Source organism: Corvus moneduloides, chromosome 2 (genome assembly GCF_009650955.1).
Source record: "Corvus moneduloides isolate bCorMon1 chromosome 2, bCorMon1.pri, whole genome shotgun sequence".
NCBI classification, from domain to species: Eukaryota; Metazoa; Chordata; class Aves; order Passeriformes; family Corvidae; genus Corvus; species Corvus moneduloides.
This window is the reverse complement of record NC_045477.1, coordinates 110,574,595-110,595,363: the sequence shown is the minus strand read 5'-3', so window position 1 is coordinate 110,595,363 and position 20,769 is coordinate 110,574,595. Positions and strand designations below refer to the sequence as shown.

The window sequence follows — 20,769 nt, the reverse complement described above, 5'->3', positions numbered from 1 at the left end:
CCTCAACAGAAAAGAGCAAACCGCTGTGAGAAGCACTAGTCACTAAAACGTCATTTCTGACTTGCAGTGAACAACAGCAGAACTGACCCCCATCAAAAAAAACAACCCCAGACTTTACTAAGGAGATGAAACCAGAAGGACAAAGGTCTCTATAATAAAAATGTCAGTGTTTCAGACAAAAAAAGAAACAGTGAAGAAAAAACTGCTTCAGAAATATTTTCTGTTTAGAGAAACTCACAAGAGAACTGATAAAGGAGGAGGCAGATGGCACCAGATAGATGATGCCATTGCATGGGTTAGAGATAACAAGCTGGCCTGCATCTACTCATACATCAGTAGGAAAAAAATCCTGAAGTGCAAATGAGAAGATATTTCTGTTCACTTTTTTCCACATAGAAAAAAACCCCAAACCCTATCAGTAGCAGCAGGGTATTTATTTGAAGAGGTCAAATAAGCATTCCAATTTGAGGAGTCAGAAATTAGCTAAGGCACTCCTTCATCCCATCTGCAACATTAAGACAATGTGCAAGGAAAAGAAGTCTTCCTTAATCAAAACATTTTATTAGTGGTCTGGGCCACAGTAAATGCACTCCTCTCATGCCATAGATTCTCCACATTGTAGACATATCATAACTGTTTTAACTCATTATTTCTATTTATCTCCTTCACAAGGAGAAGAAACAACAACTCCAAGAGAGGCATCCCAACCCATTGAGTTTTGTCCTTAGAGAAAGGGTTATAGAAATGTAAAGTATTAATTGGGTTTATTTAGATTTTGTAGGTTTAACAAAAAGACAACGTGAACAGAAATAGAATGGAGAAAACATTACACTTAAGATCTTAAAAATGTCCAAGAGGCAATAAAAAAAGGCATGATCATTAGGGGAGGATGACTTAAGATTTAAAGATAATCTAACTGCCTGTACATTACTTCAAAAGGCTCAAAAAACCTACTGCAAAGAATTTTCAGTAGTTTTTGCTTTCAAAAAAAGTTAAATTTAAAAACACTCAAGAAATAGTGACCCAAATCTAAAAAAAAGTTCACAAGTCTTCCTCTTCAAAACAACATATTAAGGAAAAATGAACAAGTGCTTTTGAAGAAAGACTCAGATTAAATTCTTGAGAATTATTATTTTACAGTCTCTTCAAAACAACATGATTGGAAGACAAAGTACTTGACAGAAAATGTGAAGAGGAGCTTTTGTTTTCTTGGATGTAGAGATCACTACAGTGAACTGATGTCTTAGTGATGGTGTCTGGAGATGTGATGCCATCAGAAATGTTTTGTTTATTAAACTGCACCCTCTGAAAAGAGATTAGGCCAGGTTTCAGCTGCTGCCATTTTACAAATAAGTGCACACACACACGTACACCTCGGTAATTTATACAGTCTCTCCTTATCATCCACTAGAATGCACGTGCAGAAAACTACATCCCCTTTCTTATCTATTGCAACAAGTACTTTGCTGTAGTCCTCTGTCTGTACAATGACAAAAATGTGGCAAATTGTTCTGATTTACAAAAAGTCTTCCATTTAAAAAAAAAAATCACTTCAACCTGCTACTGGACACACCAAGTTATGAACATACTGAGGAAAACCACTCACCACTGAACTGACAGGATTCACACAAATATTCAGAGCTGATTTTTTTACATCTAGGTCTAACAGCCCAGAAGAGTTTTTTTCCCAACATAATTTTTCAGTTTATTCATCCATAAAGTAAACTAGGGATTTTTGATGTTTGCATGGAAGGGTGGAGTGAGGTGCACACAAAAAGCTGTAATAAAAGTGTGAAAACATCCTCTGAATATGCATTTGGTTTTACAAAACTGCAGCCTGTAAGTATATGATCAAAACAATTACATTCTATTTCCACAAAGTGGCATATACTTCAAAGAGGTAGGTCTTCCTAATACACAGGAATACTTAACTGCTTTTCCCAAAGTTATCTTCCTCCCATCCTCATTTTCTTTTGCTTATCCATTAAGAGGATATGCTGAGACTTTTCAGAATCAAACAGCCATGGGCTCAATGGTTGAATATACTCTGGGAAAGAATCCACCACAGCAGCTTTCCAGTTTCTGTCTCTGAAATACTTAAATGTCTTTCAAACAACATTTGTGACCTTCCCTCTCTGAGAAATGGGACAGCTGAAAGGCAGTATTGGCAGATATGGCAGCCCCATTTATGGTACAGAAAAAATCCTATGATCAGGATCCTATTTCTCCAAAAAGATCACAGCACCATAAGCAACCTCAGTGATACCAATGCATTGTGAATAAGGAGACTGCAGCATCCTTATCTTCTATTTGATGCCAGATAATGTCAGGGGAAACTGAACTGGAGATATCCATGCAAGGCACAGTAGTTGTAGTGACTTTATGAGGGCTCCATTTCTCTTCACTTTCAGAGGTTTTCATTTTACTTTGGTAGAAGCAAAACGAAAACAGTAGTATCTTTGAATATTTAGCAATACCAATGTTTGAATGGAATAATGATACAAAGATTACTACACTCTATTTTGATCTCCTGATGACATAGCCATAAAAATACATAGGTTTCCATTCTGAAGTTAAGGCACACACAGTGAGCATACTCCTGTATTTAAGCCTCAAGTGTCCAAAATCACTGATAGTTGACCCATCCTTTTTCATCTATATAAAGGAAGGATGCTACTATTTTGCTACTCCTGCTGCTTTTTACTGCTCTGCTTGCTCAAAGTAGCAATGTCTGATCACACTCACAGCCCAGCTTCAAAAACTGTCAGAAAGTGCTGAAAACGTGTTGAGCATGTATATATATGTATGTTGTGAGTATATATACTCACAACAGAGCATTTTGTCCCTTTTCAGATTAAAAAAATAATTCAGAACAAACAGCCCTTCTAGTATTACTGGTATCTTAAATCAGGGGTTTGGGCATAGCAGTGTTAAAAATTCAACTGGGTTTAAACCTAATACTAATTGTGCAACAGTTCCTAATTTAGAAAGACAGCCAAGAATTTCCAGAATTTCACTTTTTGTAGTATAAGAACCTTGCACTGTATCACGGTGTTAACCTATTAAATTGTACCATCATAACAGACCTCAAACTTCCAGAGGAAAGGAAACATTGGTTTGGAGGATAAATGCCAGTATTAATAAATAATAGGACAAAAGACCCATAACTCTATCACCCAGATATTCCTGGGTGGAATAACTGACAGCTAACTTTACCAGTCACTGAAACGAGAAAACATCACATAAACCAACCAGCTTATTCTTGATTCTCACAGGAAAAAGATGGAACAATAACTATCTAGTGATTACAGTAGATCCCAAATGAAACATGAGTGAACGATATTGTAATCACCACGGTGGTATAAATAAGCAGAAGAAGAGTCTGCAAAAGATATTAATTAATCCTTCTGCTGTATTCCTCTGTGGTAGGCCTGACCCACTGAGGGTCTATAAAAAATGAAAAAAAAAAACAACAAACAAAAAACCAACAATCAAATACGCAGAGAGAAGTGAAACACTCCCCTGCTGTTCCTCCACAAAACAGGTTAGTAGTCGAAAGAGACTTAGAATACAGCACTGCATGTTTTAAATATGTAAAACTCTCCAAGAGAACAGTGTATCCCCCCATCATGCACAGAATAAGCTTCAGAAAGCAAAATTCACCTCAGATACCAAGACCAGCTCTCTACACTTATACAGTGACCACACCAAACACCACAAGAAACTGGTTGTACAACTTGCCAAGTTGTAGAACCTGCATTGCCAGAGATTTTTTAAATTTAGCCCATCTGTAAAAAGTAGGCTGTGGTATTGATCCTCTAGTAGGGAAAGGAAGCAGCTTGGACATCTTTCTGAACTCCTACTGATTTCACAATTATTATCTTAGATTCCATTTCATGGGCCTTCAGTGTAAATAGCTGAACAAACAAAACCTGCTCTGCAATTAAGGTTCTGTATTTTGAAGAGGCAAGAACAGAAAATGCAAGTGAACTAGTAGTAAAATCTCAAGGTCCTGAATGAGACAAAACATGAATGCGTTCAAACTACAGTGGAAACAGATTTATATCTTCAATCTCTAGCCATCAAAATATTTTTCTTTTTATGGAAGAACACTCCAAGATAAATAACAACTAAAGCTGCTATTAGGAATAAACAGAATCTACAAAAAAAGAAGAACTGGTGTTTAAAAATTCAGGAAAAATGGCAGCAAGAGGTAGAAACAACGAAAGTTCATGCAATTTGGTCTTCAAGAAACAATGACCCAAAACAAAGCAAAAAACCTCCCCAAACCAAAATCAAAACAGCCGTCGAGCAGTGGTTTAGTCACATGAAAAGAGGAAACTGAAGATACCAAAGATGTACAAAACCTACACTTAAATTTTTGCCACCCTTTTTGATAAAGGCAATGATTCTGATCGCACATCAAAGACAGAATGGCTTGTGAATGATTGCATGGAAACAAAATCTTTTTGTTCCCAGGGAAAATAAACACAAGCTTCATGTTATAAAGGGGAGTTCACTAGGTTTCCATTTCAGACCTACTACAAAAATGGTACATGAAAATGATTTAATCCTACACAGTTTAACATGAAGTGTATCAAATCAGTAACATACCTTACTAGAAAACAGAGAACACTGGTACCTATAAATAAAAAGGTGGCACAAATAGCCACGGACAATTATTGTCAAATTCTGCATATATTGTAGGAGGGTATCTTCCTCCCAAAAGAGATCTGAAAAATGAGACAGAATTATATGGGTTTACCATACGCACATAGCCAATTGCTTTGAAGAGAATCAACTGTTAAAGGAAAATTAAGAGTTTCAATTCATCTGGCCTTGACACCTGCTGCAACACCAAGACTGAAATCACTGGCTCGCTGAAGAAGATAATACAATAATTTTCAAACAGCTAAGAAAAAGAGAAAAATACATCATGCTGAAAGGTTAACTGTCCAAGAGAAAAAAGACCTAGCAGAATTCTTACAATTCCTTAAGAATTACTCTGAAAACTAATTTTATTGAACTTAGCGGTCAGGGTCCAAGAAACATTTTCCCATTAAAACAGAAGGTGGTAAATTATGTGAATTCAGAAGCCACCATACTATTTTTTAAAGAGAATTTATTAACCTTGAAGTCTAATATTACAAATGGGATTAAGCAGTCAAAAATTAATGAAACCAGGAAAATTAAGTAAAACAAGTGGCATGAACCTGAGATATGAATAAACCCATGATTCTGAAATGACAGGAGGAAAAAAACCCTTTCAAACCTCAGGATTACTATGATTACTTCACTACAAGTTAATGATACGAATAGCTGTCAACAGGATGTAGGTGGCTCAAGAAAGCATCAGCAAATGTAATTCCAGAAAACGTACCAGACCCAGTGAACAAGACACTGGAGAGATACTATCTAAAATACCACATCATTTCTAGTTTCTCATATTCCAAAGATTAATTCAACCTAGAAAAGACCACACACAAAGGTGCTAAGAGGAAGAACCGTACAGCAGAGAGACCAATTCTTCTTAAAGAAAGCTAAGAGTCTCTGCCTTAGTTGCAAAACAAAGATGTTCCCACAATTTCCAAAAGCATAGCAGAGAACATCAGGGAACTAAAATAAATAAACATTTAGTGAATAGCCATAAACTAGCCACAAACAAGTTAGAACATGAAAATTTTAGTGACTTTTCAGTCACCACAGGAGAATCACCACTCACAAGTTTCCAAATGAAGTTCCAGAAACTTGCAGTCCTGAAAAATGCAGTGGAATGCTGTAGCAGGGGATTGGATGTCATCACCCATGAAGTGTTTTCTACTCTTATGTCCTTCTATTAGGCGAGAGATCTACACACAATTTGGTTTCAGCCACCAGTAGCATCCACTCCATGACATTCCTTCAGTACATCTACAGGGCTGTATTAGACTGACACGGCTACACACTGTGACTTCTTTAGATGTACAAAGCCATTGTGAAGTGCAGCCATCAGAGTGAGTTCATTTACTTACAGGGATCAGGGAGAGGAAACAAGAACTTCTACAAGAAGAAACCTAAGTACAACAGGCCAAAAGCAGCCTGGTTTGCTTATTTGAGCAGTTTTTTGCTAAGAGCTTTTTTTACGCTATTTTTATTTCCATACATTGTTTATCGAAACAACATTTAGAAACATTGAGTTTTATTTCATCTCTTTTCACCCCCCAGCAACCTAACTGCAGATGAGGGGCAGGGGTGGGGATGATTTTGACAGCAGAGCAGCCATCAGAACACAGTCCCAACAGCAGCACCTTTTCCTCACGGGCACCTCCAGATCCACAGAGGACACAGCCAAGTGCTCTCTGTGGACAACACGCTTCAGTGGTGGGACCCAAACATGTCTTTTTTTCAGAATTCCAAGCATTAGCCCACTCTCAGAAATATTTTTCTGTCAGCTTGAAAATCACTTACCTGCATAAAACCCATTGATCCGTTACAGCTTAGAAATGTTTTAGTTCAGAAATGTTATGGTAATTGGGAGAAGAGAAAAAACTTTTCCTAAGATCAGGTTAATCTGTATTGTATTTAAGAGAGGTTTGTAGATAGTTGGCATTATTGCTTTTCTTGTGCCCTCATTTTTCTCCCTGATAAAAAGTGTCTCTCCAATGCTAACAGTTGAATGTAAGTTTTAATTATGTACACATATGTTTTAATTAATCTGTTTTCTGAAGCTCACATGTACTTCAAGCAAAGAGATTGCTCTAAGGGTGTAACACACAAGAAAAGCACATTTTCCAAAGCACAGTCACTTCAAAAGAAGAAAGGGGGCATATAATATATTCTTAAAGTGGTGAACTCCAACTGAACACATTCCCTTTATAGGGGATTCTTAAAGTCATACTTTCTTCTATTTTCTGTTATAGATTACAGCCTCATAGTTCAGAGTACAGTAGCTCTAGTGTTTAGCATGCAAATTGCTACTAAACTATAGTTAATTAATTAAAAATTAATTAAACATACCTTTATCTTCCTCAGTAACCACTTTATCCATCGCATAGTCCACATCAAAAATGTATCGGTAGAAGCAGAGCTGAGTGTACAGGGCCTTATCAGAATACTGTAATGGAAGAAGACAGCAATTAAAAACCCAACTCAAAATGTGTCTCTTGCACCCATTTCTAAGTCCACCACTAAAAAGCAACTATTTCTATTTGGTTTTTTTCCAACAGTTTATATGTTCTATTCATGTCAGCTTTTGGAATTATTATTAGTACTATGCTGCAAAGTGTCCTTACTACACCTCTACACTTTTCCTCACAATTTACACCGAGCACTTATATGAATGAACTGAACTTACAAGTTCATACAGAAACTCAAAATGCATTTATCCATTCTTATAGATACACATATCACAATGATGCCTTAGCAAGAAAATGCAAGTCGTAAGAATGACGGGACAAAGGAATAATTTTAGTGCTTCAGTATATTGTACAATACAATGAACTAAGAAAAAAAAAAAAGAATTAAAGTCTATTTTTTTATGAATACAGGTGTTTGCCTGTATTCCCCTCCTCCTACCCCAGCTGTGGTTACATAATTTGGGAATGTGTCATCCAAATAAGAACAGGTGCATATACACCTTTACAGCTACATCATCACCTTGCTCTACACATCTGTGAAGGCTACTGTATGCTAGTAATCACACATGTAGTTCAAACATCTGGAGATGTGTACCTGTGGAATATGATATTCAACTAAATGCTCTGAAGGCCAGTTATGTCAAGCCCCTGTGCTATTCCTCTAGTTCCAAAGTACACACCCAGATGCTCTCCTATCACTGCCACTGTTCTGGGCTCTAGAAATTGCTTGAACACACATGAGATCGATCTTGATCACACTACAACTAAAACCTTTCAATTCATCTCTTGCACCCTTGTTCCATAAAACCACATTCCACTCCCTGCTGTTTAAGATATTGGATTTTAGATATTGGCCAACAATGGTTTGAAGAGCTGTTCATTAGAAAGAATAAGATAATTTTAACAGCATCAGATTTGGAAGTAGCGTCCCTTTCAATATATTTAGCGCAGAGGTAGACATATACGAACCCTCAAAGATTTTCTTGATGAGCTATAAAACAAAGGATGTGGTTAGACCCATGTAAAATTGCCACCCAGCATACTACAGGGAACGATCCTGAAAATGCAGTGGAAGAGCAACTGGTAAACTGTTTCTACTTATGGGAATTCCACTTTAACTTAGCTTTTCAGTCTTGTGCCCAATCGAGCCAAGTTTTGCTACTACATTCAGCTAATTTTACACTTCTGTTGACACGCAGTAAGTATCTATAACTATTAAGCAACTCATGTTGAGACATTTGACAACTATTACTACTGCTTAGTTATTTTTTATGTATTTTAACAGTATAGTTTTTTTTCCACTTCATGTGAACCTATTTTAAAAAAAGACACACAGAAGCATATTTTATTCCTTATTAGCTATTCTACGATATGCATCATCATTATACTATTATACACCAGTTATTTTTAGTAAATCCTGATTACTGCTTCCTGAAGAAGAAAAAAGGAGGACGACAGCGATTAAGTTATTTGTTTAGTTTTTTAGATTCAGCTGTAATTGCTGGTACACATCTCCCTGACTGCACACATGAAGCAGGTTGAATAGAACACTGAAATTACCTCCTTCATAATAGTTTGTTTTGATAATGTATTGTGTGTCGAGATGATGAGAAACAGTTGCTGTCAATTTGATTAGCCATTATATTTTTATGTTAATTGCCATTATTGGGTCCATTCTGTTTAGTGTCACCATAGAAGCCATACAATGTTAGCATAAATAACAAATTGGAGTAAATTAGGAAGATATATTTTTGCCAATTCATTTTAATTGCCCCTCAGTCCTTCCGTCGGTTAACGCAGCTGTTGACCCATAATAAGCGCTAGGTCAATATAGCTGCTTGTCAATTCAGAAATGCAAAGTGCTGTGTTGCTGGTAATGGATATACAACAACCTTTGCCAGCCAACTGAAGCAAACGAATGACAACTCACATGAAAGAATAAAGCATCAGCTATAGAGTTTAGTGACCTGATATTAGTAGGCAGGCTAATTGAAAGTCACTGCTTAAATGGATAAAGAAAGTACAAAAATCAGTATGTAAAAATGTACACATGCACACATAGACAGATATATACATACACACACACATGAGGTTTTTTACTGGTAATGTCCTAATATCTCCTTCCCTTTAGCTTCCTGCATCTTACGCTTACTAACTGGTAGAAAACAAAATGTTTCAAGATTTTCATGCAATTAAGTATTAATATCATGACATATTTATGAGTCCAAGGACAAGGCACCTTATATTTGAAAGGATTTATATTTCCTTAATTTCTGACAACCTGTAGGTTTAAGAAAGGGGGGAAAATCCCAATCCCTAGAACTTCAAACTCAAATAATACTTAATTTTAATGGTGAATTTTTTGTGTAAAGAAAGCCCAACTCCCCAGCATTACAGGAAGAACTAGAGCTAAATTTGTATCACAATTTATGCTTTCTTTCTTTCTTTCTTCCCATGAAAGACTGAATGGTGAGCAAATGAAAATAAAACTCTATTTTGAAGTCTTTATTTACTCCATGATGTTTGATTTCTTAATTTCATTAAGAACTAACTTCTGCAGGTATGCCTGCTTCTTTCAGACCTCCCACTCATGGAAAGAACATTTTGTTCTTTTCATGCAACCAAACTATTTTTTAAAAATTGCGTTTAAAACCACAATCAACAGTTGAAGGAATAAAAGGTACATAGTTTTCGTTCACAGTTATTCACTTTGACAGAAAAATTAGGCTTCTAATATAAAAATAACAGATGTGTTAAAAATAAAGCATTGTGTTTAGCCAACAAAATATTAGTTTAGATCTAGGTTTAAAATGGTTGTAGAACTGTTTCCTGGAGCATCATGAGGCCAACTGCAAACCTCCAGCTGCCTTCCTGGGAAGAATTTAAGCTTACACAGATTATGTAGCAGGAAACCGATAGTGTCTTAACAGAACTGGTGAATTACGAACACTGGATAAGCAAATTTTCCCATGACTAAACACAAAACCAGGGCACAAAGCACTCAGTCATGAAAAGACAATTATCTTGCTCAGCTAACACACACACACACCAGAGAATGCCCACCAGGGCATACATCCATCAGGAAAGGAGACTTCCCAGGAGCTCCCGAAGGACAGCAGTGCCTCCACACAAGGCCAAGTCCACCCTGCTCGAATGCAATGTCTGGCTCAGCATTTGCCTTGTTCCTGCAACTGCTGGTATTTGAACAAGACACTGCACCAAAGGGTAGCACTATCTCTTCTTCTGTCTCACCAATACCTAAAAACTCAGCTCTGGAGCAAGGTGCCCTTGTACACCCACTGTAGCCACAACAGCCTGCTCCCTCAGTCCTTAACGGCATAGTCAAGGAGTAAGGATTTTTCCAGAGGAAGGCAACCCTTCTGTAACAAGATGTGAGAATTGAAACTGGTTTTCTTAATCTGGCAAGAGAGAGTAAAAAAATAGCTAGCGTCCACCTTTCCTCCTCTTTTTTAGAAATGGCAAAGCCCAACTCTCTGAAAGTAAAGGGCCCTGGAAAGATTTAAACATTGGCAGCCATCTTCCTACCCTAAACACAGTGCCTGAGGAGAAACTAAGATGTACAATCTCTCACCAGCTTTTCTGTTATTTAAGAAAGGTTGGTGTCAGCTGCATTAAGGTGTTGAAATTAGAAGGTCCCTCCCTCAATGCTGGCTGGTTTAAATTACATCCCAAGGAACTTCAGTTGGGATGCCTCACTCCTTCCTCCTGTTAAGAGGGCACCCAAGTGGAAAACACACCAGCCTTTAAAATCCATTCAGTAGCTAAGGGCAGTACAGTGATCTAAGAAAGGAAATCAGGTAAGGTAAGAAATCAGGAAAAGAAAGAGGGAAAGACAGAAAGAAAAGTTGCTGAAAACTCAGAACAGCAAGGTAGCAGAAGACTGAACCAGTGATTCTAGTTCTGATATTTTACTCATCTGGAGCCAGTGTTATTCTACTAAATACCTTTTAACCAGAACGTAAAACCTCCGTATCTTGAAAGTGTACATTTAAACAGGCCAGAAAACTAGATGCCCTTACTCAGATTAATTTTAGAATCACAGAACAGTCTGGGTTGGAAGGCATCTTAAAGATCATCTAATTTCACCCCTCCTGCCATGGGCAGGGACAGCTTCCACTAGACTGCTTCCACAAGGTTGTTCAAAGCCCCATCCAACCTGGCCTGCAACACTTCCAAGGGATGGAGAATCCACAGCTTCCGTGGGCAGCTTGTTCCAGTGCCTACAACCCTCACAGTAAAGAATTTCCTTGGAACATCTAATCTAAATATACTCTCTTCTAGTTTAAAATTGTTCCCCCTTGTCCTGTCATTATCTGCCGGCATGAAACCTCGCTGTGAGTTCCTGCATTAACCAAATACTTGATGGTCAATCTTTACTCATATTCCTCTGCAGTCTTTCATTTGCACTTTGGCATCTCCCAAATTCTTATACTTCTCTATAGTCCCACCACACTCATAACCCTTTAAGTCTTTTCTGCATCCTCACTTTTTCTGCCCTTTTGCTTTCTTCTGCACCTGACTCTCTCCCATTTCTTCAAGCCCTCTCTGTGGTGTATTCTTTGTTTACTGTTGTGTCATCTATGGTTTTAAGGATGATAAAGGCAATGAGAAATTAAAAAAAACTCACCAAAAACCCCCCTGCTTTTAGTTTGCTAACTCTAATAGACTGCTTTGCAAAAGAGATAATTTCCACAGGCTACAGAAGTTATTTGTATTACTTCAATTAATTATAATACAAAACAGTGGCACCACTTCATTAATCAGCTGCTTGAGAGAGTTACTTTTGTGAAAAGCCTTTCTGATAATTTTGATTAAAAAGAATAGTGGCTCTTACTCCTGTGATATGATTCAGTATGTCCATCAAACAAATCCTTAATATTTTAAAAACTGAAAGAAATAAAAGGAAACAGAAAAGAAGTCTCTTGGCAGAAAAAGGTGTCTTAGGGACTCTTTCAAGGCTTAGACGTAATGGAGCAAAGCATACAGGAAATACTTTAGTGCTTTGAGAGGCATTTCCTCCCCTCCCCCCCTTAGAAAGATGCAGTAATTAAAACCTAATTATTATCTTCATTTTAAACAAAACCTAAAGTGAATACCAATTAATAACAACATACTAATGAGCATCTGCTGTGATGAAATTGAATATGAATGTGCTGCAAATTTCGGGTAATTTATTTTTTCGGGGAAGTGCCACTGGTCTCAATCTACTGCTGGAAGATTGTATAGACTGTACACATCTTCCATCACGTCTCTTACATGCAGCAATTTTTTATTTTCAAAATAAAGGACATAGTTCAACTTTGTGGATGTTTCTGTATCCAAATTCAATCCATGCTGCAATGATTTCAAGGCAATAAACTAGTGTGTCATGTTTTGCACACCTCCTATCTTCTTTTAGCCAACCCAGGGCAGTTGCATTGCACACAACCCCTATTCACCAGCAGATTCTGAAGGCAGACACTCCTGCGTGACAAGAGCTCACAAAGTGTGAATTCATGTTACACTAAACACTCATAATGTGTGTGCTCCTTGCTTCATGCTGATGTATGCTTAAGTCTGGTCTCCTTGTGCACCACAAAGCCTGGTTAAAACACAGTGCTGGTCTACGTCAAATAGGCTGAAATCAAGTGCACACCACTTACACTCAATTCCATTAAAAACAAGAGGTGTTTGGTCACCATCTTTCCTGACAGAAGCCTTGGATATAAAGTAAATAGAGAGGGGTTGTGTGTATGTGGTTTCCTTCTTAACCTCCAAACTGTCTACCTGTTCAATCCATACTGGGTTTTTTTTAGTGATTTTGACTCACAAAGTCCATTCAAGTAGTGAAAGAATACTGAAACGGGTGTAGTAGGATTCAGATGGGATGAAATTTTACCTAGTAGCTATGCTAACATGGACTGTATGACAAAAGAAGAGGTCTTTACATGTACATGCAGGAGTCAATGAAAAGGAAAAAAAGCCCAGCAGAAGACTGGACACTCTTGCACGTTATGGGATTTTTTTTTTTTCCATTAAGTAATTGAAATGAAAAGAGCTTTTCCTGTTTTAAGTTCTGTCTAGCAATTAATGAGAACATTAGAAGCCCTGTTCCTCTTCCTTGGAGATATGTTGCTTTTTAAACAAAAAGACTGCATGCCATCTATGCTTAACAAACAGTTTCTCATTTTAATGGGATGCAACACTCTCCCCTGATCCTGGTCTTGAGTGTGCACTACAGCTCATCTGAGCTCGTAGTAAACCACATTCAACTCACTAATCCAGCTAAAATTACTCACCTCTTTTCTTATCTGGCCAAAAACTAACCCCCAAATTCAACTGTCTCCCTGTGTGGTCAACAGCTGGCACAAGGTGAAACAGAAAACTGCAAGGTGGCTGATATGAACAAGCCAAAACAGCTGCTGCTATTAAGGGAAGACAGGATGTTCCCTGCTTTTAGTTTTGGGGTTGAGTTCTGCCTTGCACCCAGCACTCAAACTCATCTGAGCAGCACAATTATCATACCAAGCAGTGAAGCACAAGTCTTAACTGAGAATCACTCTTTTTCTGATGTGTGGGAATCACTTGCCTTGTGTGCCTTCAGTATACACTTGTCATTACAAGTGTTCTTCACTTGGAAATTTTCAGCACCAATATGTTTATGACTAATTTTTGATATTACTAATATTTAATACAATTGTACAGGAGACAAGCACATAAAACTTGTGACTGAGCCTCCAACAAGACCAGACACTATCTGCTCTGAGGCATCTTTTTGCTAAGAACATTTTAACAGCAATTAATGACTAACAGCAATGACGAATTGTTGAATGAAGCTCTGAGCAACCTGGTTCAGTGACAGGTGTTTAGCCTAAGGCAGAGGGGCTGACACTGGATGATCTTTCTTATGTTGTTTTAAAGGCTCTAAACATACACAAAAGACATCCAGTGGCCAACCACTGACTTACACCTGTAATCTTAGGTTTCTGGTCAGAGGATATTTGTCACTGGTACTGACAGTGCAACAGGAGAAAAAGGTACAACAGTTGGGTTTATCAAATAATTCAAGGCTTTGCATTCTAAATCAGATGAAAAAAATTTATTTTAAAAAATTAATTTCATCTGTAATCTGCCTCACAGATCTGGAGATCCTCTAGAATATTAATGTTCTCCCTCTGAAAGCAGTGTCATTGTATAACTGAGGAATTTGCAGACTAATCAGTCTGAATATCCATCCTACACTGGGATAGAGATTGTACAGAAATTCTCAAAACTATCATCTACAGCAGAAAGGTTAAGGTTTGAGGTTTTCCATGCCAAACCAAGCAAATGAACTTTACTGGACATCTAATGAAAGACAGATATGGCTCTGGAACCAGACTGACTCAGCAACACATACAAGCAAAACTACAAAACTGTATTTAACCAGATGCATGGAACATTACTCTGGAGAATTACCACATGATCCCAAAATCGACTGTATTTTAAGAGCTTCTGATCAAGAATATTTGCACACTTCAAATAAATTTCTGTTTGAAATAAGCAGCATATAGATATTCTCCTATAACATATCCTCTCCTTGGTATACAAGACAAATATAATTTTAAAAAAAATCCCTGTTTACAATTTTAAGGGAAATACCCCAAGGACTTTCAAAGCAAGCCATTCATTTATGGATTTCTGGAATGACCTAACCCTTGATAATCTGGGATAAAAAGAAGTTAACAGAAAAGGCTTGGTGAAACAAAATTGCAAACCACCTCTGTAAAGCAAAGTTGCCATTTTGCTCTGCAGATTGCCATGGCAAAGAATTCCCCAGCTAGCTTAAGTGTTACAGAACAAGCTAGCACAGCTCTGTCTCATTCTAGAAAATTGATGGATCTACTCACTGAATGAAGAGCACTCACTTGCAGTTAACCATAGGTCATCTGCTTGCTCCAAAGAGAAAAAATAAACACATGTATAAGATCCCTCATCACTGAACAGAACTCTTTTAACTTTCAAGTAATTTCATGTATTTCTGTAAAAAATTATAAAATCATGATGCTCTTTCTAACAAACAAGAACTGAACTGTAAATATCCAGGAAACTTACCTTAAAAAAGATGTGCTACTACAATTGAAAGAATCAAACAATTAGGACTCCACTGAGCTGAAATCTGCACAAGACCTCTATCCTTACTCATGGAGAATGCAACTCAATCTCTTGCTCAGGACCCACACTTCTCACAGCTGGAAAATAAATCAAGTGGGGCCCAACCCAGAAGATTATATGAAACCACCTCAAGAGGAGTAAATTCTGCCTTTAGGGAAAGAATCTGCATAAGGTACCTCCCAGACCAGAACCACAAATCAACCATCTATCTGCCACAGCCCTCTCCCATGGCAAAGAGAGAGAGGCCACTACCAGAGGTCTCCTGGAAGCCTCTGCAGAGTAAGTACAGAGCTGCTTTTTACCATTTTATGCAATCTGCAGACACATTCAAGAACTGTTGTGTATTGCCAAGGATGAGCAAAAGGTTACTCTTCATTATCTTATCTGAGGCACACTTTGAGTCTTCTGTCTGCTTGCAAAAATGGAGGGTGCTACTCCTGGTGTTCAGCTGCAGGAAGCTATGGATAACAATGGAAAAAGCTGGTAGAACAACTCCTGTCCTCACAATCTAGGCTGTAGAAGAAGTAACAAGTTACAATTTGGAAGTAAGATATTTCTATTTACATAAATGAGTTTAATCTAGTTCTGTACTTGCAACCTGATATTTATTTACTTCTTTTAGAAATAAAGTTATTCCTCACTGATAGATACACTTTACACAAACGTTTGGCACTTGTCAGCTATCCAGAAGCATACACTATAAAAGTGCAACCTGTGTAAGCAACTTGCCTTATACATATTTATTTATGATTTTGTTAAGAAATGGGTAATGTTGCATTTCTTTTCCACAAAATAATTTAATAACATTTGTGAAAGCCTTTTTTTAGTGGAATCTTGATTATCATTCAACAAGCACAAGTACATCATTTAAAAAATGGTTTATTATTAAATAAACAACACTATAAATAGGCTAGATACACAAAGAAGCTTGTCTAAATATGTCGTAGATGTAAAAGCATGCATGTGAAAACAAAAAAAAGTATCACTTACAGCAAGAGAACTAAACATACTGCTTTGGATTACTGTATTCCTGTTTTCCAAGACTTCAGGAATCAACTCCCTCAATTCTAGGTATTAGCAAGAGATTAAAAAGTTTAAAAAGACAGATTTTCACCTTCAATTCCTAGTTTCTTATTATTTAACAAACTATTATTTAAGCTCAATTAGTTAACTACCCTGAAGCAAGGTTTGATCTGGTATCTTTGGAGCAGCTCCTTGGACTTTAATAGAATGGCTCTCTACTAAATGCTACAGAAAAGTAATGTTACACAGATGACAAAGTACAGGACAGCATCTTTTCTGTGGGTGGCACTGAAATGCTAAGATCAGTTGTGCACAAAGACACATCTCAGTGACTTATGAGGCAACTTTATCAGCTACCCAAGGGTTGAAATCAATGACAACACCTTAGGTACCAGACAATTCCACTAAGATTCCAGCTACCCCTTCCACGCGTGGTCAATGTTATGGAAGATTTATCCCCACACACTTTCCTTTCTGGGTAAAATATATGTTATTTTCAATCTCCTTTTCCATAACTCAAAATTGATTCCTCAGCACCATAACCAGGACTACCATCAGTGCGTGAACTAATTTTATGTATTTTATTTTTTAATGCCATCTTCTCTACACACATCTCGGGCATTGCCTACCAGTCTAACAAGGTTCTGGGTGGCACAAGTTTCACCAGACAATGCATGTTTAAAACGGATTGTCACTACTGTAAAGTTTTTAGACTGCTTTGAGAAAAAGCCATAGATTCTGTCCGGTTCTGCATCCTCCAACTGACAAATCCAAACATGAAGAGGAAGACACCAATCCTAAGATTATCCACGAGAAAAAGAGTAAGTCCACTTAAGAACAAGACAAGAATTAAAAACTTCTGGGTTTTTACTTTGTCAGTCAATAGGGTGTGTTTATGTCCCAGGATAAAAAGTGTAGTCAAAAGTATTCTGAAGACTAATGTTTCCCTCAGGGGCTAGAATTAAGTTTGCAGTTTTTTTGCCCTGGACGTACACATCTATCTGGATAGAACTATCTGGTTGTATTAGGAATTTTGAATGTTGACATTCAACAAGTGAAGAAATTTTGAATTTAATCTTTCAAACTTTACAACAAACCCCTAAAAATCATAGACAGGAAAACTGCATGCTTTTCCTTAGCCCTGGCACCAAAACACTAAAGCTGGTCAGGTATTCCTTTAAAAATGAAATATGGTATTTTACAAAATACAAATTATACTATTTCACCAAATACAAAGGAAGACAGAAAGTAATTTGTGTGGTTCCAAACTGGCAAAGCAAGAGATCTCATGATAAAGGGCTTCCAGGCAAAAGTCTGTAGGAAGCTCAGGAGCAGTGTCCAAGTGAGTGTGAGCCTCACAGGAAAACCATGCAACTACTTTGCAACATCTCTGAGTAAATTCTGACCTACAAGCTGGAAGAGGAATGTGGTATAGTTATTATTAGACTTAGTACCTCCAAGTGCAAGGGATATTTTGTCTCTAGAAGAAAAGCAGCTGGCTATGACTGGAAGACATAGAACACCCCAGTGAAAAACTCCCTATAGCAGCAGTCTGCTGGTCCAAGCAACATTTTTTTTTTCACAGTTAAAATAATTTTCTCATTAGACTACTACTCTTTGTCTCAGAGTAGCAGTCTAACGACCTAGAACTAGCAGCATTAAATTAGAAAGATACTTCACCTTTCTGATGATAGCAACTAAAATTTTCCTAAGAAGTTCAACATGTCTGACAAGAAATTAGATGAAATGCTTCAAATATTGGACTCTGTCCCACAGGGGAAGTTAAAACATGTAATCAACAAATACAACATCTGAGCAAGTACAACATTCTGAAACTTGAGATGATTTAATGAGAAGTACAACAATACAAGACAAACATTCTTACCATAAAGAAGCAATCCTAAGAGTTGAGAAGTCTTACCAGCAACTCTTCCCTCCATTCTAGTGATCAGACAGAACACATAGGCACTTGCAGTATAAACCTACACAAACATTCAAGTTTGCTTCAGTGGTGAGAATCCATAGCAGATAATCTGAGAAAGAAAAGAGTATGGCCCCAGAGTGTACAAAGTCGAGCAGCTTCCTCACAGGACTTCCTCCCCTCTTTCCCAAACCTGTGACTGCAGCTACAGCACTGCTGTAACAAGACAACCCATAAAAACAGGAAAGAGGAGAACAGAGAACTTCACTAACAGGACGGACACTTCAGTAACTTTTCAGCAAGAACAACTGACATTTGAATTTGAATGTCAGTCAGATGGTTCTTGATCATGGTGCAATGCTTGTAAAAACATTTGCTAAAACCGGACAGCTCAGATAAAACTGTTGTACTGCTCTCAAAAATGCTCATTTCCACTCGAAGAGGTGAACTTTACCAGATATAACACTCCAAGTAGAAGGAGCTGATGTCTACCAAAATTCTAGACAAAAGAGGAAACTGGAGACTTAGTCATATATTTCCAACATTGGCATTAGAATAAACATCACCACCATTTACCTACATACCCACAAAAAGCAGCCCAATCACAACAGAATGCATGTTAATTTTCCTAGCAACTTATAAAATTATTTGCAAAGATTCACTCCTCCTCCTCATCTAAGTAACTTATCTGTGCTCACAATCTCTGCACACTGAATTTCATCCTCTGATGAAAACAGGCCCCTCTTGGGACTGCACAGTGATATTCTCTGCCTCTTTTTGAATACACAATTTTAGATGCCAGCTAAATGTGCGTTGTGAAAGAATAAAAGTAGACAAGAAGCTGGATTTCAGTAACCCAAAAAAGCAGCTAAGCAGGCTGCCTGTCATGATATGTAGTTCAGAGAAATTCATAACTGATCCAACAGAATAAAAGCATTACTAGGCATGATGCTGGCTCTCCTTGGAGCTTCTCCTTCACACCTCTATAGTGTGTTGATGCTGTAGCTACTGAACTCATGTTACTGCCATCAAAGTACTCAGTGCACAGCCATTTTGGCCATTCCGCTCTAAAATTCATCTCCAGATCTCTCCCATTAAAAAAAGAAGTGTCTTATACTGTATAAAAAGCTTGTGGGAGGCAAAACACAATGAATCTCACAGGGAACATAAATTACGAATAATTAAGACATTTAAATTGTTAAGCTAGTAAAGTCCTATTTCTGAGATTTAGAAGACAGCCCAACAAAAAAATCAACCTGAAATTTAGGACCAGAGAAAATACTCATGCATGCATGCAATAAAAATGCCAATCATGTAATTTTAAATTACAGTAGGGCTGGGGAAAAAATGACCTTATCCTTTACAGTATCATGCAGCACCCCAATGCCCAAATTACAGGGAATAAAAAGATGAACGAGGAAGAGAACATTCCATTTGAGTAGAGAAAGAACAGACTGCCCAGAGCCACTGCTCTCAGCAGATTTAGTAACAATACTTAAAAAAAGTAAATTGAAAAATGTATTTAGAAAAAGTAAACTGAAAAACTTCTGGCCTAGAAAAAGTTAGATTGCCTGATTAGCCATCTTTATAAGCTAGACAGAACCACAGAAGCACCTAATAAAATATACTTACAGTAAATCATTGCTACTGTTCTATACTCTTTTAACTTTATCCTCACAAAATTGTGATTTTAACATTGTTATTCTTTAATCTTACATAATTAGAAGTTCACTCCAATTCTGCACAGCAAGGCAGCTGATTTCCACAGGTGTGGCAACTCTGACACACAAACAGCAGCCTGCTCATGTTGAGGCCAGGTCCATAACACACATCAAGGCAGGTGAGAGTGCACCTGAATCAGTACCAGAAGAATTCTTCAGAAATACCACAGTTCACCTTCAGCTCTCCACAAGGGAAGTTTTTAGGACTTTTCAGTTCCTGATAACACCAAGACTGTTGCTAGTAAGGGTGCATAGATGTCAAGTACAATACAGCCAAATATAGCCAGTTAGGAAAGTTTAGTATTACCCTCAATCTTACAGCTTTTACAGCAGACACTTTTTTTCATTGTCTTTTCATTACAGCCTTTCATCTTTATTCACCAAATTTATATATCCCACTCAATTTTATCTTCATTCCACTGTATAATTCTGCAATGGAAATTGTCTCTTGAAAGGATGTCATCTTTAATACATTGTTTCTTCACAAGGCTTCAAGACTGTATTATCTACATTAGGTCATCAATAACTTTTTCTTCAGTGATACACTGAATGTATTCAGTCCAGAACTGTCAATTCTCTTGTTAAGGTTTACACAAGTACAAGGGAAAACTGCAAGCTCAATTTATTTTTTTTTTTTTGCAGAAGGCTGGGGAAGTTGTGGATTTTAAAAAAGTATTTGTGCAGCAAACAATAACTTTATATATATAGTGCAACTAACCAGAGGAGCTGTCTCAAGCAGAAAATTAATTTTTATAATAGCTAACTCATTGTTTGGAGCATCTACAATTTCTACAATCAGGATAAGGAATGGAGCTGAAATCTGACTGGAAGACAC

The 20,769-nt window shown here is 37.4% G+C and overlaps 1 protein-coding gene across 5 annotated transcripts in view; it reads right to left on the bottom strand.

Annotated features, from left to right (window-relative positions):
* Positions 1-20,769, bottom strand: part of POLA1 (DNA polymerase alpha 1, catalytic subunit) — a 188,091-nt gene that overhangs the window by 35,274 nt on the left and 132,048 nt on the right. For all 5 annotated transcript variants that reach the window (XM_032100856.1, XM_032100857.1, XM_032100859.1 and 2 more), the window contains one exon: positions 6,997-7,093. In XM_032100856.1, the coding sequence (XP_031956747.1) occupies positions 6,997-7,093 (97 nt within the window). The remainder of the gene's footprint in view (positions 1-6,996; positions 7,094-20,769) is intronic.